The sequence below is a fragment of the Capra hircus genome, chromosome 14, assembly GCF_001704415.2.
Source record: "Capra hircus breed San Clemente chromosome 14, ASM170441v1, whole genome shotgun sequence".
NCBI lineage: Eukaryota > Metazoa > Chordata > Mammalia > Artiodactyla > Bovidae > Capra > Capra hircus.
Window position 1 is genome coordinate 38,813,093 of NC_030821.1, and position 27,449 is coordinate 38,840,541.

Here is a 27,449-nt window from a genome sequence, read left to right on the forward strand (position 1 = left end):
TTAGAAAGATCACTGTTGGCCCTGCAGATCTAAGGGGAGAGAGACTGGAGAAGGAGACAAGGTGGGAGGAAGGTGGTGTGATCAGGCCAAAGATGATGGCGTATGAGTTGAGCTAGTGCCAGTGGGACAGAGTCGAAAGATTTAGAAGTGACAGACAAAAAGTTAGTGATCGACTGGATGGGGAACAAGATGGAGAAGGACCAAGGATAGCAAAGCAGTCTGACTGGGAGGTGCTACTGCCATTCACAGCCTTGGAGTAGGAAGGGACCAGTGGTGGGGAGGAGTTATTTTAGACCTATAAATTGCAAGAGGTCTTCTTAACATTTTCTTATAATTAAGGAATATTTTAATAAATTTAATAACCATATGGTGGATACAAGTCATGCAAAATTTTCAGACAATTCAAAGATTTTGGATGGGAGGCCAAAAAGAATGAGAGAGCAAATTTCAACTAGATTCCAACTGTTAAAGAGTCTGTGGCCAGTCATAACTGAGCTAAGAGCATCATGCTGTGTCTGGGAAACATACATGTGTTTCTTTTCTTTGTTTTACTCAATATTTCACAGAATTTTATCTAGGTAAAGAGAGAATTCAGTAGATTCTTTAGCATAACAGGCCTTATAAAATTCTATAAATTTTATAAAGATAAATTTCCCTGTGAAGAACAATAAGCAGATAGGGGGAAAAAGTAAAGGGGTAGAATTTACCAATTTGAATATTTTCAGCATGGAAACTGCCTAAGTTTTTCTATGAAACTGCATGGGACATGGCAACAGTACTAAATTCTGTACAAATATAATAATCACTGAGCTCTTGGGCTCCTGGTTTATTTTTTCTTCAAAGTAAGATTTGAGTTACTTTATGCAGAGTCAGCGAAGTTTGTGTTTCATAACGTCTCTTCCTTTTTGAACTTTTCAAAGTCTAAAGTCGGGGGAAACAAGCCTGCTGGTGGTGATTTCGGAGAAGTCTTGAATTCAACTGCAAGCGCTAGTGCCACCACCACGGAGCCTCTTCCAGAGCAGACACAGGAGAGCCTGTGAGCCCCCCACCTTTGTTCTGCTACTCACTGCCAGATGCTGCAAGCGAGATCCAAGCACATCTTGTCAACATTCATTGCCATGAACTTCCACCAGATGTGCTTTTGTTGAGCTTTACATATTCCTTTGACCAAATAGCTTGTGGGTTGAACAATGTAAAAGTATCTTCACTTCTATTCCTGGGAAACACTCTTTAATGTTAATTTCAGCCCCTTTATTTAGGAAATATCACAATGAAAATACATCTAGTACCTGGGGATCCTCACTGGAATGATATGAGACGCTGTGGGTTATCATAATTGCTTACACAGTTGCTCTGGGTGTGGGCTACCAGTTTGATCTTTTTCTTTGATACAGATTTCTGTTTTTCCTCTTTGAATCTCTGTATATTTGATTCCTAGATTAGACTGTTCTTTAAAATGCTCTGCATCCTGCTTATTAAAAAAGTTTTGGCAAAATGTTCTTTACCTCCGAGGGAAGAACTACCAGCTACACAAAATACTTTTGAATATTGTTTGGGGATAAAGTATCTTATATCTTGGGTATCTAAAGACACCAGACTAAATAAATCTGCTCTATATTCAGTTTCTTATAGTTTTGTAAGTGACATTATGTACAGTAATTTCAAATCCTAGGTGAACTGAGAGTGGAGCCCTCTGTTTATCACCATCTGTGACAGTAACCATTTCAGTGTCATGGTTATTATGCCACTTATAGCTACTTATTTTTCACCAGATTAAAATTTTAGTTTTGGAGGAAATTATAAGGTAACATTCTAAATCAAGCATATTGTATTATCAATAGGTTGAAATTTGAACATTGTCCTCAAACATTCAGTTCCAAAGCCTGAAAGTTTTTTTAGATCTAGGTAGCTGAAAAGTGCTAAAATCATTCACATTAGGGGAAACACTGTCTTAATTCATTTAGTAGCATTTAAAATAAGCACACCAAGTTATATGACTAATATAACTTAAAAAAATTTTTATACTAAGGGGTTGGTAATAACTCCTGAGGATTTCATGCATTAATAAAAATCAACTCATCATTTTCTACTTACTTGTTTTCAGTTTGTTAGAAATTACAAAATGATACTGTAGGCATTGCCCCCTGTTTTGAAAACAGAGTGTCAGGGCTGAATGAACCAAAGCCTCTGGAAGTATCTGCATGGAGGCCAAGGTACTCTCATTAACTCTAGTAGTTACTTACCCATCACCACTATCTTTTCCTTATGCTGTGTATGGTTATGGCCTACAATGTTGTATTTGTTATTTATCAAGTTGTGATTGTTTTATTGTTGTTTATGCCAAATGTTAATTGCCAAGTTTGGAGTGACCTAAAGCATTTTTTAAAAGCATGACTAGATTTACTTGGGGATAAATTATCTTATGAAAACCAAATCTGAAAAGCTACAAGTGTTGATTGTTATGAAGTAACATACTGCCCTTTTTGATTGCTGGAGCTTTTGTGAGCACTTCAGATGCAATTGAAACTATGCTCTATTACATGTGAAAAGCTTAATAAATTCTGTGTATCAGTAGCACAGGTCTCAATATTTATTATGAGACCAATGGTCTGGAAACAGCTTGTTGTATTACATAATCAACTGATACCCAGGCTTTTAAAAAAAAGCAATTTTTTACCATCTGCTTTATATCATTGCTTCATGGTATCATACTACCATAAATTATTTACTTGAAAAGGCTTTAAGACAAAGGTTGTTGAAGCATTGTCCCAGAGGAATCCATGTGTATACATTTGTGTTTTTAAAGAGATACTATGGTTACTCAATAAGGCCGGTAAGTAATTTTTTCAACCAGTTAGTCTTTCAGTTGCTTTTATCACATCTTTCATCACACTGATTCTTGGATGTCCTGCCCTGTTCCTGTCTTTTAATAAGGCAAAAATGGAGAAGATAGCGGTTTCTTTAAACAAAATATCCTCAAATCTTTATTTTATGGGAGAAATGATAGAGATAGGGTTGGAAGGTGGGATGGGTGTACGTTGGTACTGGTGATGGTCATAAAAGAAGAAAATGGAGAAACACTTTTATAGACATCTACCTAAACTTAATTTAGAAATGATTTAATCTATGGCAAAGCACTCTGCCTCTAAAGAAGCAACAAAAAAGTAGAGGGAGGACAAATGTAGAAAAATACACATCAACCTAGAAATCTTATTCCAAGTAGTCTCTGTGGAAGATCCAATATTACAGATTCACAGATACTTAAGCAATTTAGAACACAGTAATTACTAAGAACACCAGAGAGGGATCCTGGTTATTCTACTGTGTTTCCTGTTTGACACTAGAAGAACATAGCAACAAGAGTGACAGAGAGCTCAGATACTTAAGGATTCAAGAAGTGTGACAGAAGAAAACAATTCCTAAAATTATCCCCTTCTTACAAAGGAATGTCCATAATTTATGGAGCTTGTGGGAAATAAAACAAGAATGCTTCCACCTATGAAGCCAAAGTAATCCAAGGAAGAGAGTAGAAACCAATGGATTATTTTAGTAGTAATTCAAACTACTGAAATAGAGGGGGAAAAAAGTGTTGAATTTGGACTATTTCTGGATCTGTTAATGAAATACTACTGTTTATTTTTTTTTCTGTATTTGAAAACAATAAAAATTCTATAATTTGGGCATGAGTTCTTTTGTATGTATTACCTATCTGCTGAGGAAAGGGGTAAATCCATTAATAACACAACTTCTCTCCAGACCTGTCATATCCTGGGTATAGAAAGAATCAGGATTAGCTATATGCAATCAATTTATGAAACAAAAAATCTACATGCTGACTACACAAAGACATTTGTAAGTGACTTTTTGCTCAGTTTGTGCCAGTGATGCTGCATAAGGCCCTATGTAAGGATTGCATATTTCTTTATATTAAGACCCAGATGACAAAACAGATTTTTACCCATAATGGAGAGACACTGGGCCATTAATTAGTGAATTGTCCCATTGGTAATTGGATTAATTATAGAGACCATTTAGTTTTCAGTTACTAAGAAAGCATTATCACTTTTAAGTAAACCTACAAACCATAGATTTCAGTTTCCATGTTCTGATTCTAAAATAAAAATGAACCAAAATTAAAAGGAGCCAAAAGAACTCACATGCCTATCACCTGCCAGGACTTCATACTTAAATGCTGCTTGGCCACTTTCGCTGTTAACACTTTCCATCCCAACATGCTTGAAAGTTTTCCCCTTGGTTTCTGGAATTAATTATTTTCTCATTTTCCTGTTTGACTATTCTCTGGCATTCTCTTCTTCCAAATCCTTAAATGTTATGGCCCATCTCTGGTCATCTTCTACACAATCTCCTTAATGATAGCATTCATCTCTATGGTTGAAAGGACTTATCTTTACAGTTATACTCATCTGTATTTCCAGTGTATCACTAGCCCTTTTTTCCAGATTTTCTTGGATGTTTGAAAGGCATAAACTTCTAAATCACCTTCTGATCACTTTCATCTAGCCACTAGCGGCCACTGTTTGAGCTTTCAGTAGGTGATGGGCATTTCACACCCACTTCAATTCCTCACTCAAGGCTGTCATGCTGTCATGATTTTATAGATGAGATTACAGCTAGCAGACAAAGAGCCAGAACTTGAATTATATTTTATTCACTTGCCATCTGCCATTACTATTTTTACAAAGCATACTAACAATTTGCAACCTACATGGGAAAAAGGCAGCTTTTATTTTTAATAAATCAAGAAGGAAGGTGTGGTTCAAGGAACTGGAGCAGGATCAGAAGGGGCCATGATGTTAAAATACTGCCATTAGGGTCGATGTTACTATTGGCACTAATATAGGGAAGGACAGTATCATACCTGATGCTTCTGTTGCTCTGCCAAAGGCAGAGAACTAGGCATGCTTGAAGTTAGTTGATACAGACTTACCCATTAAAAACATCAGACTATGTCCCCAAATGCATTATCAAAACAAAGGAATGTATCATCTGGCTAAGGTAGGACATGAATATAATACAGCCATTGATTTTTTGAGCTGGGATATTAGCAATCCCATTTGCTCTGTAGATGCTGATTAAGTTTACAGAGCACTTCCTTAAATTTAAGATAGAGACTAATAACTTGGTTGTATGTGAGGAAACCAAATCAGCAACAAAAAAAATTGCTCGCCTGCAATCAGGATTGGAGGTTGAATTAGAACTAAGAGCACTGGCCAAAGCTCTTCACTACACTTTTTTTTTTTTTCCCCTGGAAGGGAAACAGAAGTAGCAATAGCCGTAGAAAGTAATGCAAAAATGTTTTAGGCAAGACTTCATCAAGAGGCGAGGGAAATAAACAGTTTATGTACCAAAGGAGAGAACTCACCTAGAGCAGAATTTACTTTTAAGCTCTCTACTGAATTTAAGGCTTGCCATACAGGTGGCTAGTAATAATGTCACGTGTGATGCATACAATTATGCACTATTCTAAGGTTAGTTCCTTAGTATCTCTAATTTTCTTGAGGAGGTCTCTAGTCTTCCCCCATTCAGTTGTTTTCCTCTATTTCTTTGCATTGATCACTGAGGAAGGCTTTCTTACCTCTCCTTGCTGTTCGTTGGAACTCTGCATTCAGATGAGTATATCTTTCCTTTTCTCCTTTGCCTTTCACTTCTCGTCTTTTCTCAGCTATTTGTAAGGCCTCCTCAGATAACCATTTTGCCTTTTTTGCATTTTTTTCTTGGGGATGATCTTGATCCCTGTTTCCTGTACAATGTCAGGAACCTCCATCCATAGTTCTTCAGGCACTCTTATCAGATCGAATCCCTAAACTCTTATTTGTCACTTCCATTGTATAATCGTGAGAGATTTGATTCAGGTCATACCTGAATAGCCTAGTGATTTTACCTATTTTCTTCAATTTAAGTCTGAATTTGGCAATAAGAAGTTCATAATATGAGCCACAGTCAGCTCCCGATCTTGTTTTTGCTGACTATATAGAGCTGCTTTTTCAGCTACAAAGAACAGACTCAATCTGATTTTGGTATTGACTATCTGGTGATGTCCATGTGTAGAGTCATCTCTTTCGTTGTTGAAAAGGGTGTTTGCTATGATCAGCATGTTCTCTTGGCAAAACTCATTAGGCTTTGCCCTGCTTCATTTGGTACTCCAAGGCCAAACCTGCCTATTACTCCAGGTATCTCTTGACTTCCTACTTTTGCATTCCAGTCCCCTATGATGAAAGTTCAGTTCAGTACAGTTGCTCAGTCATGTCCAACTCTTTGCAACCCCATGAACCACAGCACACCAGGCCTCCCTGTCCATCACCAACTTCCAGAGTTTACCCAAACTCACATCCATTGAGTCAATGATGCCATCCAACTATTTCATCCTCTGTTGTCCCCTTCTCCTCCCACCTTCAATCTTTCCCAGCATCAGGGTCAGTTCTTCGCATCAGGTGGCCAAAGTATTGGAGTTTCAGTTTCAACATCAGTCCTTCCAATGAACACTCAGGACTGCTCTCCTTTAGGATGGACTGATTGGATCTCCTTGCAGTCCAAAGGACTCTCAAGAGTCTTCTCCAACACCACAGTTCAAAAGCATCAATTCTTCAGCACTCAGCTTTGTTTATAACCCAACTCTCACATCCATACATGACTACTGGAAAAACCATAGCCTTGGTTAGACGGATCTTTGTTTACAAAGTAATGTCTCTGCTTTTTAATATGCTGCCAAGGTTGATCATAGCTTTTCTTCCAAGGAGTAAGTGTCTTTTTATTTCATGGCTGCAATTACCATCTGCAGTGATTTTGGAGGCCAGAAAAATAAAGTCAGCCACCGTTTCCCCATCTATTTGCCATGAAGTGATGAGACCGGATGCCATGATCTTAGTTTCCTGAATGTTGAGCTTAAGCCAACTTTTTCACTTTCCTCTTTCACTTTCACCAAGAGGCTCTTTAGTTCTTCTTTACTTTCTGTCATAAGAGTGGTGTCATCTGCATATCTGAGGTTATTGATACTTCTCCTGGCAATCTTGATTCCAGCTTGTGCTTCATCCAGCCCAGTGTTTCTCATGATGTACTCTGCATAGAAGTTAAATAAGCAGGGTAACAATATACAGCCTTGACGTACTCCTTTTCCTATTTGGAACCAGTCTGTTGTTCCATGTCCAGTTCTGACTTGCTTCCTGACCTGCATACAGATTGCTCAAGAGGCAGGTCAGGTGCTCTGGTATTCCCATCTCTTTCAGAATTTTCCACAGTTTCTTGTGATCCACACAGTCAAAAGCTATGGCATAGTCAATAAAGCAGAAAGATGTTTTTCTGGAACTCTTGCTTTTTCGATGATCCAGGGGAGGTTGGCAATTTGATCTCTGGTTCCTCTGCCTTTTCTAAAACCAGCTTGAACATCTGGAAGTTCACAGTTCATGTATTGCTGAAGCCTGGCTTGGAGAATTTTGAGCATTAATTTACTAGCATGTGAGACGAGAGTAACTGTGTGGTAGTTTGAGCATTCTTTGGCATTGCCTATGATGAAAAGGACATCTTTTTTAGTTGTTAGCTCTAGGAGGTCTTGTAGATTTTCATAGAACCATTCAACTTCAGCTTCTTGAGTTTGAGTAAGGTCTGGGAGATGGTGATGGACAGCGAAGCCTGGTGTGCCACAGTCCATTGGGTCATAAAGTCAGACTCGACTAAGCGACTGAACAACAAAGGTTAGTCCAATTCTTGTGTTCTTTCTACTGTCTACACAATTGAGAATATCAGAGTTTTAAAATCTATAGTCAAAAGCATTATTGGGAATTCTCTGGTGGGTCCACTGGCTGGGATTCTGAGCTTTCACTGTCCAGTTCAGGGTTCAGTCCCTGGTCAGGGAAATAAGCTCCCTACAAGATGTCTGGCCTGGCCAAAAACTTAAGTCTCATAGTCAAAAGCATTATTACAGGGTCTGGGGTCATACATAAAAATTCCTCTCCTCAAAGTACTTGCAAATGCGATAGAACAGTGCTTGCTCAAGTAAATAATTGTGTATTATAAAAATGCTGGGAAGAAGGATGGACAGCTGAATTCATTAACACAACTATGGTGTTCAGCTCAGTTTTGAACAAGGTGGGCAAATTCTGGCAATTAACATGGCGCCGGAAGGGAGAAAATCATAAGTGAGCGTGGGTCCTCTGGGTGGTGCATATCTAGGCATTAGGAACTTACCCCCTAAGAGAAGGGATTGCAGCCAGAGGTGACCCAAAACGTCTCAAATTAGTATTTCTGTAACATGGCTGGGCTGACCACAGAATAGGCAAAGAAGGACACACTTGGATCCCCAAATGTTTAAGCCCTTCCACGTGCTCGCTGTCAGGGATTCAACAGCACAATTCCTGCCATCATCAGTTCAGTTCAGTCGCTCAGTCGTGTCCGACTCTTTGCGACCCCATGAATCGCAGCACGCCAGGCCTCATCACCAACTCCCGGAGTTCACTTAGATTCGCGTCGATCGGGTCGGTGATGTCATTCAGCCATCTCATCCTCTGTCGTCCCCTTCTCCTGCCCCCAATCCCTCCCAGCATCAGTCTTTCCCAATAGAGTTCATAAATTCAGAGCACATGCTAAGCACAATTACTGTAAGTAAACTACATGGCATAATAATAAGTGTTAAGTGGCAGGGGTCCGACAGTATTTGGAGTTCCTATTCTACATAAGATAGCCAAGGAGAACCTCGCAGTTGAGCAAAGTCCTGAAGAGCGCTGGGGGTAAGAACCTTCGGACATTCTGGGGAAGGACGCGGGAGGCGGGGGCAGCAAGTGTCGCATTACCAGAATTTACAGCAGCACAAGGCCCAAGGGGTACCTGCGAGGGCGAAATCGCTGCGAGTCAGAAGGCTTTCCAGGCAAAACTTAGCGGGCCGCTGCTAGCAGGGGCTAGCTGCTAGCCATCAAAGATTTTGTCCACCAACTAGAAGCTTTCTCCACCCACACTTGGCCCCACCACCGACCAGACCACGCCCACCGCCCACGGGGCTCTGCAACGGGCGGCCCCTCGTTGCTCCGCCCCGCGACCTGCGCGCTTGCGGAGAAGCCAAAGGTCAGAGGTTGTGGATCCGTCATGGCGGCGCTGTGTCGGACCCGTGCCGTGACTGCCGAGAGTCATTTTCTGCGAGTGTTTCTCTTCTCTCGATCCTGTCGAGAAGCAGGCACTGAGAGTGGCTCCGGAAGCGAGAGTTCTGATTCCACGGAGCCTAGGCCGCGCCCAGGCGGCTTCGCGAGCGCTTTGGAACGGCTCTCGGAGCTGCAGCGGAAGGCGGAGCTCGGCCGGACGAGGGTGAGTCGCGAGAGCTAAGCCAGGCACTCGTTGGCGGGCGGGGCCGGAGTTGGGGGCGGGGCCTGGAGGCGGGGTTGGAGGCGGAGTCAGGATGGAACCGGGGGCAGGGCGGAGTTTGACGTCGTTGTTGGGCTCGGCTAAGTTGGGTGAGACCGAGAGGCGGGGCCGGGGGCGGGGCCCAGCGTAGGAAGTAAAGTCTGGGCTGGTCACTTGGAACAGGGTGCGCTCGTATTTTTCGTCGATTTGTTGTACTTCTGTATGGTATCTGCATTTTAGGCCTGCGTTGTCCACACTCCTTTGCACGCGTCTTCTGAATTGAGTGCTAGAAGGGAAACCAGCAGCGAGAGCTGCCGGCGGCGCGTCTGGGGCGACTCCTGGGACTCCGAGTGGGACTCACGCTGGAAGAGGCTGGGCTCCTGGCTTCTCTTGTGCACAGTAGCTGCAGTGTGGAGCTTAGTGTCTGGTGTCCCAGGCTCTTCAGAAATATTTCTTAAGTCAGTGGATAGGTAAATGACAGAATTAGTGTCACTATGAAGTTGAGCAAGTAATTTAACCTATCAGTGCTTCACTTTTTCTGTAAATGACCTTAAAAAAAAATCCATCAGCCCCAGGCAATAATTTTGTAAAATACGATAAAATTATTAGATAGGTGAAATGGAAGAAATAGGCAGAAATACAAATTAGATTTTTTTGAGCTAGCGAGCTAGCAGACATGAAGTTGGCAGTATTAAACTGTATAGAAATAAACTCCCAATTTCTGTACTTAGCCCCTTGGGAACCAGTCCCAAACAGTTCACAGACGGGTAGTGTCCTTGGTTACAGAAAACTGCAGTGCTTGACTCTTAGTGGGCAGTCCGTGTTTGCCAGATGCATGAATGAGGGAATAGAATGCACAGTGCACATTTGAACTTTAAGACAGACTGGGCAGTCTTTGAATTGGAGATTTCCGTTTGAGTGCTCACAGACAGTTGAACAAGTGAGGATAGCACAGGCTTGAGCACGTTAATAAAACGTGCTAGTCCAGAATAATCAATCAGGAGAAGGCAATGGCACCCCACTCCAATACTCTTGCCTGGGAAATCCCATGGACGGAGGAGCCTGGTGGGCTGCAGTCCATGGAGTCGCTAAGAGTCGGACACGACTGAGCGACTTCACTTTCACACATTGGAGAAGGAAATGGCAACCCACTCCAGTGTTCTTGCCTGGAGAACCCCAGGGATGGGGGAGCTTGGTGGGCTGCCGTCTATGGGGTCTCACAGAGTCGGACACGACTGAAGTGACTTAGCAGCAGCAGTCCAGAATAGTAACACAGCAAGACAATTGCCAGAGTAATAAGAAAACCGAACATACCACGTTAGTTTTGTTTTAGTGTCGGACACGACTGAAGCGACTTAGCAGCAGCAGCAGCAGCAGCAGTGTTTATTGGAGGTATTCAGTATTTTTCTGACATATTTATTGATGAGGACTATGAGTAATTGATAGGCATTGGTGTAAAGATTTAATTTTGTGAAAAATCTTTCATTTCGCTCTTCGAAGTTTCTGGAACCATTCAATTGCAGAGTATCCTGACATTACAAGATGAATAAGTTTGTCTTTATTGTGTGATCAGGATTTTTGAAAAAAATTGTAAAGTATAAAAGTGATGTTGTGAAAGGAGAATATAAATAGCACTGAAGGTTACTAAGTGCATATAAAAGCCTCCTTTCATTTTCTCAAAGCTGGAAGGTGTATTTTTATAAATGTATACTACTAGAGATTTTATGTATGCTTTTATGAGTATAAGTTATATATACAGATATACTTAAAAACATACACGTTTTTGAACTACATCATTAATGTTTAAGAATGAAAGCTCTGGATTCAGATGGTCTTGCTTTGAATTATGATTCTTCTATCATTTACTGCCTGTGTTTCCTTGGAAAGTTATGTAATATCCATGTATCTTCTTTTCCTCTTTTTAATAATAGGAAACTATCATGGGATTATTATGAGATTAAATGAATTCATTATTAAAACACTTAGTACAGGGACATGGTAATGAGCACTCAGTATATTTTCATTGCTGCTGCTGAAAATTGCTCTTCTCACTTAAGTATAACTTTGAATATTTTTCCTTATTATTATATATGTGTAGTGTAGTATGCTTACCCTTGTCCCTATCCAACAAGGGATTGGTTCCAGGATCCTCTGTGATACCCAAATCTTGGATACTCAAGTCCTTTATATAAATGGTACAGTTAGCCACATCTGCAAATACAGGAGGCTATCTGTATACCTCACTGAAAAAGTATTTGTTTGGCATTCCATGGTTTGGATGTAGCATTATTTATCTAACCAGACCTTCACTAGTGAGCTTCTAGGCTGTTTTTTTTTTCCTCCCCTTAGTACAGACAGTGATACAATGAGCATTTACATTTTTTCTGCATATTTATATAGGGTGGAATGCGGGAGAACCAAGTTCGATCCCTAGGTTGGGAAGATCCCCTGGAGAAGGAAGTGGCAACCCACTCCAGTACTCTTGCCTGAAGAATCCCATGGAGGGAGGAGCCTGGTAGACTACAGTCCATGGGGTCGCAAATAGTCGGACACGACTGAGTGACTTCACTTTTACTTTCCCCAGTGACTCAGTGGTAAAGAATCTGCCTGCCAATACTGGAGATGGGGGTTCAGTTCATGGGTGGGAAAGATTCCCTGGAGAAGGAAATGGCAACCCACTCCATTAGTCCTACCTGGGAAATGCCATTGTCAGAGTCTGATGGGGCTGCAGTCCTTGACATTGCAAAAGAAGTGGCTCAGTGGTAAAGAATCCACCTGCCAATGCAGAAGATGCCGGAGATGCCAGTTCAGTCCCTGGGTCGGGAAGATTCCCTAGAGTAGAAAATGGCAACTTGCTTCAGTATTCTTGCCTAGAAAATTCCATGAACAGAGGAACCTGGTGGGGTACAGTCCATGGGGTTGCAAAGAGTCAGACACAACTGACATGCCCTTATCCGTATATATGGGATATATACTGACTGAAAGTATGCACATGCAGTTTGAGTTTTGATAGATACAGACTGCACCACACCACTTATAGTGTGTGACAGTGCCTGTTTCCTCACCCACTTATACATGTGGGGTGTTATATGTAGATTTTCTTGGTATCGGGCAGTCAAAATACAGAAATTGAGAACTGGGTTGTTATCCCTCACTTCTGATACTAGTTTGTAATTTTTATCGAAATAATTGCATGTTCACAGTTTTTGACTTAATATTAAGTAAATTCTATGAATTCGAACTGATAAAATGCACTTATACCACCAAAATACTATGCTGATTGTTATATATATTGGGTTCTATATAAGATTTAATTTGTAACATGGTTTCTGCTTTAAAGAAAGCTTTTGGAGCGTAGACATTTTGCTGTTCCCTAAACAAAGCATGATATCTTTTACCTTTGCTCTTCCCCCTAAAATTAGCTTCCCTGCCTACAAATTCCATAGTAAAAATCATCTCTTGTTTTAGGCCTTTATCATCTCACCAACCAGATGAAACTTATATTGAAAGTCCAGGGGCTTTGATTAGAATGTGCATGTGTGTGCACGCTTAGTTGCTCAGTCATGTCTGACTCTTTGAGACCCATTGAACTGTAGTCCTCCAGGCTCCTTTGTCCATGGATTCTCCAGGCAAGAATACTGGAATGGGTTACCATGTCATCCCCCAAGGAATCTTCCCAACCCAGGAATCGAGCCTGCATCTCCTGTGTCTCCTGTATTGATACACACATATATATACACACACACATATATACACACGTGTGTGTATATATATATATATATATATATATATACAAATGAATGAAAGTCAACCTTGTACCCACTGGTTAAATTCTTATCTTTAAAATGTAGACACATGTATCTATATATGCGCCTCAGAAATACGAAATATTCAGTAAGAACCAAGCAAGTTATACTTAAAAGGAACTTTCCCCTGCAGGCAGGAATTTAATCAAGGACATGTGAATTGCCTATTTCAGCGATCTCAAGGGATCTCAAGTTTCAGTGACCTGAAAGTCCATTTATTCGTCCATGCTCACTTATTCATTTCTCTTTTCCTTCGTTCATTGAGATTGGCTGATTCATGTGTCTCTGTAAAGTGTTTTGTTTATTTTTTGTAGGATGGAGACCAAGTCCTTTTCATTTTTGTAACCAACATAGCACACGCTTACATATAGAGGACCTGGTAAATATTTGTTAAATATTACATTTTTAAAGTCAAATGCCTTTTTCCTTTTAAAAATATTTTAAAACCTTTAAGCCTTTTATGGCACTTAGTAGTAGTAGTAGTAGTTTAGTTGCCAAGTCATGTCCCACTCTTGCAACCCCATGGACTGCAGCCTGCCAGGCTCCTCTGTCCATGGGATTCTCTAGGCAAGAATACTAGAGGCGGTTGCCATTTCCTCTAGAGAACAGAGATTTGTAGAACCTGTTAAGCCGATTGGAAGCTGTGGTGTAGTGAAAAACCCATCTTATAGCCACCAGGTGGCAACAGTTGAGCAAAAAACGGATTTTCTGCTTTATGAATGTTACTGTTTCTTAACAGTAGAGGGTGGCATGTTACTTTACAGCACATTGAGAAAATGGGTTGCAAGAGTTTTTAAGGCCGCACAGAACATTTTATTGTTTTAGGATGGTGAGTAACTATTTTAGCTGATTTATGTAGAATACTGATGTTATAATACATTTTATAGTTTCATTTTAGCAATATATTAGATAGATTTTATGTAAATATTTTAAATTTTTCATGAATATTTCTTATTGGTATTTTTTATTTCAAAATGTTGGAATATTCCAACCGAATATTTAAATCAGATATTTTGTCTTTTCAGAGTACTGAAAAATCCAAAAATAGCTTATTTGAAGGATTGGTTTCAGTTGTCTTATTTTTAATATAAGTCTTCTAAATTCATATACTGGCAGTACTCATACAGCTTTATTTACCCCTTTGTTTTCTCACTAGTTTTATATTGACAACTTAAAAAATCACATCAATGTTTTAAAAACTAATATGTAAAAGAATGATGCAAAACATTTCTGGTTTTAACCATAGTATTCCCTGATTTTTACATTATAGAATTCTAGGAGAATTATCTCCAAGTTAGTAATAAAAGCCTTCTGAAATATTTAGTTTCATGGTAGAGTATAACATTTTCAAAGCAGGTTTAGAGGAAATGACCAGTTAATATAATAACAATGAGAGAGTGTATTGAGGTAGATGTAAATCTCTAAGGAAAGTAGGTGTTTATCAATAGCTGTAATATACATATTGATATAAATAGTACTATACATTGCCTAAAAGAAAAGATGAATATATTCTGTATGTATTCTGCTTCTTGGGTGGTAATATGCTCTGATCATATACAGTCAGACTCCTGTGATTTCAGCATTAGCTTTCACTTCTTATGTCTCTTTCCTAACTCTCATTTTTACTTAGACATCTCACTTTCTTCTTTTAATGTGTTTGGATTTTCCTTTATTTTGTTTTTACTTTTAAAGGTTTTATTAAGATTTTTCTTGTGATTAATTTTTCTAGTGTGATTATGATGCTTAAGTTTGTTTTTATCTGTTGGCATTAAATAACAGGAAATAAAGAAAGCAATAGCATTTGAGTGGAGCCTGGTTTGTAGGGATTTAGGAATAAAATTAAACAGTGATTATCCCATTTGTCTTTTCCCTCTCTTTGTAAAACTTGGGGCACTCTGCTGTTGTCAGCTGGCAAACATGGAATGATAGACTCCCAGTCCAGGAGTCAGCGACTCAAGTCCTCTGGCCTCTGACCAGCTACTCAGATTGAGATGGTCAGATCCTCCCAAAGGAAATAAATGCACACTGGAGCAGAGGATGTTTATCCCAGAGAAATGAAAACTTATGTTCATATAAAAACTTACACAGAAGTGGCCATAGGAGCTTTATTTATTTGTTATAGCCCAAAACTGGAAACAGCCCAGATGTGCTTCAACTGGTCAATGGTTAAGCATAATGTGGTGCATCTGTCTTGTGGAATATGACAGTAAAGAGGAACCAGTGATCGATACATACAGCACCTTGAATGGCTCTCAAGTGAGTTATGCTTTGTGAAAAAAGCCAATCCCAAAGAGTTACATACTTTGTGATTCTGTTTATATGACATTATTGAAATAGTGTAATTACTGAGATGGGGAACAAATATATAGTTGCTAAGAGTTAGCATAGGGCAGAAGGGAGATAAGGAGTGGAAGGACAGCACAAGGGATCGTTGTGGTGACGGAACATCCAGTGACTTGACTGTGGTGGTGTAGACATGAACCTTCACATATGATAAAAGTGTACAGAACTAAATATACACACAAATGATTAAATCTGAAACTGGTGAAATCTGAATACTACTGATGTATTACATCAATGTCACTTTCCTGGTTGTAATATTATACTGTGATTTACAAGATGTTACCATTGGGAGAACTGATAAACATTGCAGGAGCTCTCCATGTATTATTCCTTGTAATTGCATGTGAATTTACAGTGGTCTCAAAATAGAAAATTTAACTTAAAGAGAAGTTTCATTTCACTAGTCTGCCAGATCCAGCACTAGTCAGCTCAGTGACGTCCATAAGCGTGACCCCATTATCCCACATAATTAATGATTTTTTTGGTTAGAAACAATGCTATTTGGAATACCATGACAATGAACATGAGAATCTGTAAGTTCATGAGTGGTGATTTTGGTAGAAGCTTTGTTGGCAGGGAAGGCAAATCCATATTCAGAATAAACGTCCATTCCAGTGGTAAATATATCACTGTCCTTTCCGTTTCGAATAGTCCTATGTCACCAGTTTGCCACCAGGTGGCTGGCTGATGCTCCCAGGGAATCATACTGTCTTGGAAGCTTAGTATTGGTTTCTGCCATGGTAGATTGGTCATTTAGCAGTGACTGTAGCCAGATCACTACTCACAGGGTGAGTGGAAGTCAGTATTCCTGAATCTATGTATAAGTTCCATACCACAGAAATTCAGGGGCCTAGCAGCTGGTAAAATTTCTAGTTGGCCAGTGGTCTGGGCCATGTTGAGATACTCTTCCTACCCCCAAGACAGAAGTATATCCCTGCTGTCGTGGCAAGTTTGTTCTTGAACCCACTGAGGAGGTGGGCAAGAGTGTCAGGGAGAGAGGTTGACTGACTCCACATGACTAGCTGTCTTGTCCCTTGATTATTAAGATTCTTCTCTGCTGAAGAAGTTACTCACGTGTGACTCATTTATTTTTTCACTCTGTGCCTGTTTGAGAGAGATCTGTCTTCCTATCTCTTTTGAAGACCTTCTTGTCACATATTTCCCAATCCTGTTTCTGCTAAATCTCTGACCATCCAGCACAATCATTAGTCACTTGACACAAATCATTTTTGGTCCTCACTTTAGGCCATCTGTCTGTGCAGAGAATCACTCAAGTGCCCTGCTCAGAGCCCTCTACTGCTGTCATTTAGGGCTACTCTAGTTCTGCATACACTACTCATGGAGACCTCAGAATACTCATTGTCCATCTCTGTACTGCAAGCATCACGTCTGCCAGGTTATAAAACTCAAGTAGTGGAAGAGCTTGCCTGATGACCTACACCTTTTGCAGAGTCTTATCTTGTTCTGGGCCCCACTCAAAACTGGCAGCTTTTTGGGTTACTTGTTAAAAGAATTGAAGATACATGTTCATATGAAGTATTTGTTGCCTGCAAAAATCAAAGAGACCCATTAAGCACTGAGCTTCTTTGTGGTAAGAAAGGATATCTCGACATAGCCCAGACCTCTGGCCCCCTGGGAATTTCAACCAAAGCCCAGCATTTTTGTGAGATTCATTTCCCACCCTCTGGCATAGAGGTGTCTTACCATGAGTCGAGAGTAGTTGGAGTTTCCTGCTTCCAGGTCAAGTCAGCGTGTGTAATGGAGCAGCATACTATCTTGTGGAATGGAGTGGCCTTCAGAGTCTGTGTAAACTAGACTGTGGCATAGAGCTAGAGAGTTAATGTAACCTGGAGATATATCATCTTTACTAACAGGTCTAGAAAAAGAAAGCATTTGTTAGATAATTATTGCATGCCAGGTGCTGAGGGATATTTTAATTGACTCCAGCCATGAAATCACATCTGGAACAACAGCTGGAATTGGAGTTACCCCTTGATTAAGTTTATGACAATAAATTGTCCTTCCGGAAGACCTGTCTGTTTTCTGCAGGGCCTCGTAGGCAAGTTGAATGTGCATGTGGTAGGAGTCACCACCCTGCATCTTCCAGGTCCTTGACAGAGGTGCTGACTGCTGCAGTGCCCTAGGGAGGTGGTATTTTGCCTTTGACTTACTTTGGTAGGTAGTGAAAGTTCTCACTTGGCCATTCCTACTCTAGTAGCCTTCACTCCACAGATCAAGGAACCAGTGTGGAGATCCTGCCAGTGGCTGACTATACATGTTCCAGTTGTGCATTCTAGGGAGAATAACCATAGAGCAGGTTCATGAGACAGATCTGAGCTAAAACTCCATTTATCACGCAATCTCCATAAGCCCTTGTTCTGACTGGCACTGAATTTGTTCTTGAAGAGTTAGTGTCAGTTCAGATTATCTCTGAAAAGTCTGCTAATTTCTCCTCCCTCAGTTCTGGTAAATAGCCACAGACCCCTTTGGGAAAGCTGGAAGGAAGATTGGTGGTCCAGATTTCGGGTTTGGTAACAGCATCCTTCTGGAAGGGGACATGACCTCCTCTTCATTCGAAAAGCTTGTTTTCTGGGAATTGGTTCAAGGATTGGTTGAGGGGCTGTGAGTTTCATATGTGGTGATTCAATTTGTTCTCTAGAATTAGTTTTCCCATCTATTTTATTTCTAAGGACACCATAACCAACCAGCCAGTATCAGAAAACTCTACAGGTTGTTAGGCTCTGCAGCATTATGATAACCATGCCCATCATGTTGTTGGCTAAGAAGTGCTGACCTGACTCCTGCCACTAAAGGATCTCATTATTTCCCATTGAGTTCAGGGTGTCAGTCTGGCCTACAGAGAGCAGCTACCACACAGCTCTCAGAAATGCTGGTACTCCCTTCTCAAAGGTGTTTCTTTTAGTCTTGGTAAAGTACGTATCTTATAGATCCTCCTGGGGCCATAATAAGACGTGGTGAACAGATCATAAATAATAAATCCATCCTAACATTATATTCTCTTCTAGCCTTTGAGTACTTTTCTCAATGGTATACTAAGGAAGTTCTGGTATTTCAGCTTCATCTAGTGTAGTCTTTCATTGGGTCTAGGTTTCATTAAGTCCACCAAGCAAGCTATTAAAAGCCTCTCCCAGCCACTTAAGCTAATATATTATATCTGAATCTCTGCCTGTGCATGAGTGCTAAGTTGCTTCAGTTGTGTCCGACTCTTTTCAACCCCTTGAACTGTAGCCTGTCAGGTTCCTCTGTCTGTGGGGTTCTCTAGGCAAGAATACTGGAGTGGGTTGCCATGCCCTCCTCCAGGGGATCTTTCCAACCCAGGGATCGAACCTGGGTCTCCTGCATTGCAGGCAGATTCTTTTAACATCTGAGCCACCTAGGAAGGCCCAGTGATGGCTGGGTCTATAATGAATTGATTAATTTTTTTTTAAGCTACATTTTAGGGGGTGATGGTCCTACCAGAGGCATATTTTGAGAGCTTTACATGTGGCTATTTATTTATTTAATCCTCATAACAGCCCTGTGAAATAGGCATAATTATTAACCCCCTTTTATATGTGAGTGAACAGTAGCACAGAGAGTCTAAGTGCATTGCCCCAGCCACAGAGCAGGTGAGTGGACCATCAGGACTTGAGCCACACAGTCCAACCTCAGAGCCTTGAGGAGCCTGTGCTCCTACTCCAGGCCTTACCAACTGCTCATGCCTTGCCAGACAGCTGTCATTTTGATTCTTTTCTTTCCTGATGGACTGAGTTACCTATTGCTGCATAATCAGTCCTCCAGACTTATTTCTCTAGACCATTTGTTTAATTATTATGTTTTTTAGAGAAGAGAAAAAATATATTGTATTTATTTTGCCAGGACAATAAACATCTTATTTTTATTTCTAGGTGTGGTACACTTGGCCTTTCTGTCAAATGTTCTGTGCTGGACAGAAAATTGCCTTCCGTGACTATATTCTTTTAATTATTCCACTTGTTTTCAGCCTCGCTTCTCATTCCAGCTTTCTATAATTCCTGTCATGATGGAGTCCTGTGCCTTTATGGAATTCTTCAGAATAAATTGACTTATTTTCATAGCTTCTTCCTTCTGTGTATTTTTAGCTGCAGTTTCCTTCACTCTCCTTCACTAGTTATCATCCTTCTGCATACTTTGGTCCACTAGAAAGTTGCTTAAATTACTTGCATACTTTTTGTCTCCATTCTGTTCTCTTTAATATTGGCAGTTTGTAATTTTTTTGTTCATTCTTTTACCATCATTGCGCTTCCCTAGGAGCTCAGCTGATAAAGAATCTGCCTGCAATGCAGAAGACCCTGGTTCAATTCCTGGGTTGAGAAGATCCGCTAGAGACGGGATAGCTCAATTATTTTTGAGCTTCCCTGGGGGCTCAGCAGGTGAAGAATGTGCCTGCAATGCAGGAGACCCGGGTTTCATCCCTGGGTTGGGAAGATCCCCTAGAGAAGAGAACGGCTACCCACTCCAGTATTCTGGCCTGGAGAAGCCTTGGGGTCGCAAAGAGTCAGACACAACTGAGCGACTTTCACTTTCTTTCTTTACCATCACTGAATGGAATTTCAGAGGGAGGGAGAGAAAAATGTTAAGGATCCACTGTGCCATCTTGAACCACTACTTCATTAATTTTACTAAAAGAACTTTGTTATGAGCATAGCATTTATTGGGTAGGTTGAAGAAACTGAAGTTGTTGCAGCACAGTTAGTAGAAGAAAGTCATTTTTAAATTACCTGTCAGAGAAGACACATGTAAAGATGTTTTTCTTGTTAACTAATAGGAAGTAAAGTACATATGCCATTTCATTATTTTTGTTACTGTTTGTGTTAAAAGAGGGAGCTGGGTAGGATTTGTCTTCCCTTTCAACAGTTTATTACTTTATAAAACCATTTTAATATTGTAGAATATTTAAGAATTCCTATTCCTAAACTTGATAGGTATCCAGCCTTTTCATTAACAAGTGAGAAGACAGATCCAGAGAGGTTAAGTGACAGTCAAGATTTTTAGCTATTTAGTGGCTGAGTTACTCATAGAGCCCAGGTTTCCTGAATATTTGTTATTCTGCTTTACTGTTTGCTTCCTTTTAAGATTTTTAGTCATGTTTCTACTTTCCATCTTTTGAAGCAACCTGTAGTTAAAATCACTTTTCAGCCTGTCACATGGCTGTGAGTAGCAGATACGGTATTCATGTGTGAAATGAGGTGCCTGCACTCATTGCTATCTCGTGCTTCCTCTGATTCCAAGCTGTATATTAAATATCTTCATATGCATGATAGTTTTATACATATTAATTTATGCATATGCTTTATAGGCTTCCCAGGTGGCTCAGTGGTAAAGGATCCCCCTGCCATTGCAAGAGACACAGGAGATGAGGGTTCGATCCTTAGGTCGAAAAGATCCCCTAGAGAAGAAAATGGCAACCCACTGCAGTAGTCTTGCCTGGAAAACTCCATGGACGGAGGAGCCTGGTGGGCTACAGTCTTTTGGGTCACAAAGAATTGGACATGGCTTAATGACCACTCATCAATGCACATATGCTTTATATATTAAAAAATTTTAAGTAATACCTCCATCCCCAAAAAATAGATGAAGAAAAAGAAAGAAGTGGGTTGCCATTTCCTTTTCCAGGGGATCTTCCCTACCCAGAGATTGAACCTATGTCTCCTGCAGTGGCAGGCGAATTCTCTACTAATGAGCCTCTGGGAAGCCCAAAGATGAGTGCTGCTGCTAAGTTGCTTCAGTTGTGTCTAACTCTGTATGACCCCATAGATGGCAGCCCACCAGGCTCCCCTGTCCCGGGGGATTCTCCAGGCAAGAACACTGGAGTGGGTTGCCATTTCCTTCTCCAATGCATGAAAGTGAAAAGTGAAAGTGAAGTTGCTCAGTCGTGTCCGACTCTTAGCGACTCCATGGACTGCAGCCTACCAGGCTCCTCCATCCATGGGATTTTCTGGGCAAGAGTACTGGAGTGGGTTGCCATTGCCTTCTCCACCAAAGATGAGTAGAAGGCACACAAATCTGTACTCATGGATTTCTGAAAAAGCATGTGTTTGAAAAAAAATTTTTTGTAAGTTAAAATAAAAAGAAATAATCACCCTGTATTATATATGCAACCCTACTTCAAATAAATTCAGTATGTAAAACAACTTCTAGAAATGAGTAACACAAAACAGTTAAAGCTATCTTTCCTTTAAAATTTTATTTTAGGAAAAGAAAATTACAGCATTAAAATGTTAAAATTAAAGTCAGGTCATTTAAAAATATTATGTAACAAGAACTGCTAATTCAGACTACTAATTATATGACCCATAATCATTTTTATCTTAATGTTTATTTAAATTTGTATTAAAACTATAGTCACTTTCATTAACCTGTATTCAAAGGTATTTTTTTTTGCAGATAGTCATATAGGAATGAGGACTTCCCTGCTGGCTCAGATAGTAAAGAACACCTGCAATGAGGGAGACCTGGGTTCGATCCCAGGGTTGGGAAGATCTCCTGGCGGAGAGCATGACAACCCACTCCAGTATTCTTGCCTGGAGAATTGCATGGACAGAGGAGTCTGGGGGGCTACAGTCCATGGGGTCACAAAGAGTCAGACACGACTGGGTGACTAAGCGCAGCATATAGGAATGAAGCCGGTTACCTTCTTGGATACCCTCCGTGCATACTCACTTCCTCACCCCCTCCTCACCCCAGGCCTGAGGCTTTGTCTAAGGACGCTTCTTACCTGCTCACCTTCCAGATTGCACCCAGGGCCACCACATCTCCACCCAAGCACAGATGCCTGCTTTTCTCTGGCTCTTCAAGGAGGAAAAGAATGAGGAGGAAGCTGAAGAGTGTACCTGACTTTTTAAAGCAAGATTTTATTTCAGTGTTTTTATTATTGCTGCAAAACAGATATATAGCAAATTGACTTTTAAAAACTTCCCCTGTAAGCTATTAATCTGTATGTATATGTGTTAGTTGCTCAGTTGTGTCCAACTCTTTGCAACCGCTCCAGGCTCCTCTGTCCATGAGATTTCCCAGAATACTGGAGTGGGTTGCCATTCCCTTCTCCAGGGGATCTTCCCAACCCAGTGATCGAACCCTGGTCTCCTGCAATGCAGGCAGATTCTTTACCATCCGAGTAACCAGAGAAGCCAAGAGGTTGTGGCTGCATGGGCACGGAAGCTGTTACTGTGCTTACCATATTATACCTTTGCATTGAATTACATATGTATCAATGTCTCTTCATATTTAGGGCTCTCCGAAAAATGTGGAATCCTTCGCGTCTATGCTGAGACATTCTCCTCTCACACAGATGGGACCTGCAAAGGATAAAATAGTCATTGGGCGAATCTTTCATATCGTGGAGAACGATCTTTATATAGATTTTGGCGGCAAGTTTCATTGTGTATGTAAAAGACCGGAAGTGGATGGAGAGTAAGTAGAATCGTTTCCAGATGCTTTAAGAGTATGCATAAAAGTTGAGATATCTCAAAAGTATTGTTGGACTTTAAGTGGTGATTTTTTGAAAAGATAGAAAATAGGATTATTTCTCTTTATCATGCTAGTTAGTCCACGTAGGCCAAGTTCACATCATGTGATATTAGTCAAGTTAGGCTAAATTCATGTCTTCTCAAAGCGGAGATCAGTTTTGGGGAAGATTTGAATGTCCATCCTGATAATAAACCGTTTCGCATCATAAAATTAAAACCATCTTTGGTGTAATACATGCTGTTCAACCCATTGTATGTGTAACGTTTGGGCCTCTTCTTTTTCACAGTCTCCATCTGCCTTTCAAAAGAAACCTCTGATTTCTCTTTCATTATGTTCTTTTCTCTTATTGTACCAAATCCTGATTCTTTTTCATATTTTTTTCTTCCTGTTTTGCATCTGCTCTCTGGATTACCATTTTTCCTATTATTTGAACAGAATTCATTCTGTTTATAGTCTTTGTAGATAAAGATTATTGTGAATATAAATATGCCTTATGAAAACCACTAAGGTGGGAGACCTGGGAATAGAATATAAAGAGGGAACAGAGATGCAGAACTAAAACTCTGAGATTGGAAAACGATAGTCATCGAGATGGAAATGAATTTTTTCCATAAATTTTTAATATATACAAATATAAAGAAACATGTATATCACTGGCATTTGCCAGTTTATAATAAATTTGGCTGAGCAGGTAAAATATTCATAATTCAGCAGACTTATATAAAATGCATCTTCTTATAAAGCTAATACCTGCTGATCTGGCTTCACATTAGGTCAACTTGTAACAATAAGGATAGCCAGTTCATCTGGGTGGCATCCATGGTGGCACGATGTAAAGCTTATCAGTTGCAGGGAGGAGAAGAAAGGATTTCTTTACATGAAATAATACTTCATTTGCAAATTACTGATTTATTTTCTATTAATGAAAAATGATCTGCTGTTGCGCTTGCTAACAGTACCCAAGAGTTTAGAATCCCTTCGGTTTGGCAGGCACTGTTATAAGGGCTCATAAATAAGACAGATTAGCTCTCTGCTTCCATGAATTTGGGGGAACTTACTCTCTTGGGAGAATGGAGGATAGATAATAAACTAGTGCACAAATCAGTTTTAAAAATTGGTAATTAAATGAGTAAGAAGAGGTAATATGATGACAAGATGTTCAGTGAGTAGAAGATAACAGTAATCAGAGAAAACCTTTGACCCTTGCTTCTATTGCTAAATGTTTAAAATGCCACGAGAATGCTTCTTTTTAAAAAAAAGTGATAACTGATAAGGATCCCAAATTGTTTTGGTTAACTGAATATTCTAATTAGCTAAATTACAGCCTTTTAATAAGTTCTATAGCTTTTTTTGTTTTAATATTCATTTCTGATTGTTGTTTAAAAGAACAAGTTTTCCGTTTTTGTCCCAAGAAGCATGTTGTTGTTCAGTTGCCAAGTCATGTCCTACTCTTTGTGACCCCATGGACTGCAGCATGCCAGGCTTCCCTGACCCTCACCATCTCCCAGAGTTTGCCCAGGTTCATATCCACTGAATCGGATAGAGTTATGCAAAAAGGCTTCAGAGATTGCTCTGGGAGAAAAGGGGGCAGTTAGGTCCTATTTCAGAGCAGCTCTGCTTTCACTGCTTTTATACTACAGTTCTGGTAATGTCTCGTTTAAGGTGTTGGGGGGAGTGGTGGTGAGTATTTCTATCATACAAAAAAAGTTCGAAAAACACTTTTCAAAGAAAAATTAAGTCTAGAAAGACATTGCATTAATAGTAATATTTAGAATATAAAGTATAGTATTTAGGCATAAAAAATAGTGTGATCTACTTTGAGTGAGTTGCAAAGTAGACATATTATAATTACATTCAGAAATTTTGGCAGTGTGGTTGGGACCTAACTCTTACAGTACCAGCCTCAAAAGTTTTAATCATTTTGTTTTTTAAACATCAATTTATGACTTGGAATCAGAAGTCAGATTATAGCAAATCAAAATGACCCTGGCATTAACTTTTTTGGCAGTTATCATTGAATTAACTGACTTGTTAAGTTTAATCAAGATTTTCTTCTATAAAACCCATTAACCCATAACAGCACTTCAGTTCAGTTCAGTTCAGTCGCTCAGTCATGTCCGACTCTTTGCGAACCCATGAACTGCAGCATGCCAGGCCTCCCTGTCCATCACCAACTGCTGGAGTCTACCCTAACCCATGTCCATTGAGTCGGTGATGCCATCCAACCATCTCATCCTCTGTCGTCCCCTTCTCCTCCTGCCCTCAATCTTTCCCAGCATCAGGGTCTTTTCACATGAGTCAGCTCTTCACATCAGGTGGCCGAAGTATTGGGGTTTCAGCTTCAACATCAGTCCTTCCAATGAACACCCAGGACTGATCTGCTTTAGGATGGTATCAGCACTTAGAATTAGACAATTAGAAACTAATAGTTCTGTACCATAACTGGGCATTTTTGCTTCTTTCAGTTGAGGTATATATTTAGCAAAAGCTAGTTGTGTTTGTTCCCAAACCCATTTATATTATTGCTTAATAATTTATTTGATTATTACATAAATTAATAAAATAGGAGTTTCAAAAGGGTCTTTGTTCTTATGAAAGCTAATTTTAATGTTTTAGAAAAGCACCATAAAGCAATCTTTTAAAAATAAAATTGCTATTGAATTAGTTTAAGTAAACTGTAAAGATGGGGATGAGGGCGGCAGTTCTTTCTGTCCCTGTGTTAGTTTAAAGTGACTGACTCCGGCAATCCCTGACTTTGCAGTATAGATGTTGTTTATTTAAGGAGATCAGTGCAGAGCTCCAGTGAGTGGACCTCTCCTCAGTAAGAAGGCCTGGCCCCCTCTCAGAATATTTGCATTAATTGCTAAGTTAATATCTCTACAGTTTATGTGTATACTTGTTTTATGGAGTCCTCCTCACTTTGACCTGCTTTTCCATGAACCAATCTATGAGTCAGGGGACTTCTACTGTGACTTAAAAATATAAAACACTTTTCTCTTTAAACATTTATCTGTTATTAATACAGCACACAATTTCACAAAATTTGTCCTAGTGTGGATTAAGATCATTTCATTTCTGTATCTGATAATCATGACAGCCAGGCTTTTTAAAACATATGTTGGCACCTTATGTACATTGTCTGATTTGTTCTACACAAGAAGCATAGGCAATAGAAGATATTATCCCCATTTCCCAAATGAAAGTAAGTCTCTGAGCATAAACAAGGTGCTGCAGTCACACAGGTGTAATTAACAAGGCAGAGATTAAAGCCTAGGGTTGTGTGTATCCATCACTCAGGAATGTTCTTTCACTTTGCTGTGCTGCTCTCTAAATCCTACAGCATGTAGCTATTAGTACTAAAGTGTAATAGAAACTTCCTTAAAATAGTCTGACATACGAACTAGCTTTATACCAGGGACCTTAAAAGCAGTATGGTAGTGAATCACTATAGAGGTCTGTTAAAGACTGGTAGGTAGTCAGTTCTAATATCCTGGGTTATGGTGTCCACGGTACAGTGTGTTTGGGTAGTATTACCACCAATAATGTAATGGCCAGCAGGTCCAGGCTTTGTTTTGGAATGGTTGTGAATCATGATTGTGGTGACTCCTGTAGTCACAGAAACTAGTTAATTTCACAGAAACTAGTTAATGTCTGACAATGATAAGTAGCTTAGAGTCAGCATGCCTCTTGTTATTTGGGAGTGACATATTTCAAAAAAGTTTATTTTGCAAAGGGTAGAAAGTTGACTCTTTGTGTATAACACAATTTTTAATTGATTCATTTTATAAAATGTATCATTTGTTTTCTTGAACCTTATTAGACCTAAAGTTGTTTAACTTGTTTGTCTTTGTTTTGATGACCCAAGGTCATAATTATGAACATTAATTTCTGTATTGTATCACAACTTAAATATATAGAATTATTGTTAGTCAGCCATGTAACCGTCCAGTTTTGTAGTTTTTGTGTTTCACCTTTGGGTGTCATGTTTCTTTTTCTATTTGTATTTGTGTCTGCATTTTTAGCTTTCTTAGACTTCCTAATTTTCTTCTAATATTCTGATGCCTGGGAAATCAGTCATCAAAACTGTGCTTAAAATAAGATAACTAGAGTTTGAGTAAGGACCTCAGAGCCTCTTAAGTAAGTAAAGTGTATGTACTTTAATATGCGAACGTCAATGTGTGTCTTGACCACTCCTAAGCTCCCCTGCTTAATTCTCACTGAGTTCTGTGGAGACTTGATGTCACCAGATAACTAACTTCCTGATCAGTGACCTGTAACCAGGTCAGGGTCTTGCCGCTATGTTGACTACGTGTTCACTGAAGCCCTTGATAGGGATGGTCACATATCAGAAAAGTGTTTGTTGCAATCAAGGTACTGAGTGTCCTGGACAGGAGCAGTTGTCGTGGTTGAGACTTTAACACCTCTAGTGGGAACAGTAGTGAAAAT

General features: G+C 39.9%; 2 protein-coding genes across 5 annotated transcripts in view; both read left to right on the forward strand.

Annotated features, from left to right (window-relative positions):
• TPD52 (tumor protein D52) overlaps positions 1-3,686 on the forward strand; it is a 130,181-nt gene extending 126,495 nt beyond the window's left edge. For all 4 annotated transcript variants that reach the window (XM_018058381.1, XM_013969272.2, XM_013969273.2 and 1 more), the window contains one exon: positions 921-3,686. In XM_018058381.1, the coding sequence (XP_017913870.1) occupies positions 921-1,040 (120 nt within the window). In that variant the 3' untranslated portion in view covers positions 1,041-3,686. The remainder of the gene's footprint in view (positions 1-920) is intronic.
• MRPS28 (mitochondrial ribosomal protein S28) overlaps positions 8,562-27,449 on the forward strand; it is a 103,336-nt gene continuing 84,448 nt past the window's right edge. The window contains exons 1-2 of the mRNA XM_005689121.3: positions 8,562-9,309; positions 22,765-22,946. Coding sequence (XP_005689178.1) covers positions 9,094-9,309; positions 22,765-22,946 — 398 coding nt within the window. The 5' untranslated portion in view covers positions 8,562-9,093. The remainder of the gene's footprint in view (positions 9,310-22,764; positions 22,947-27,449) is intronic.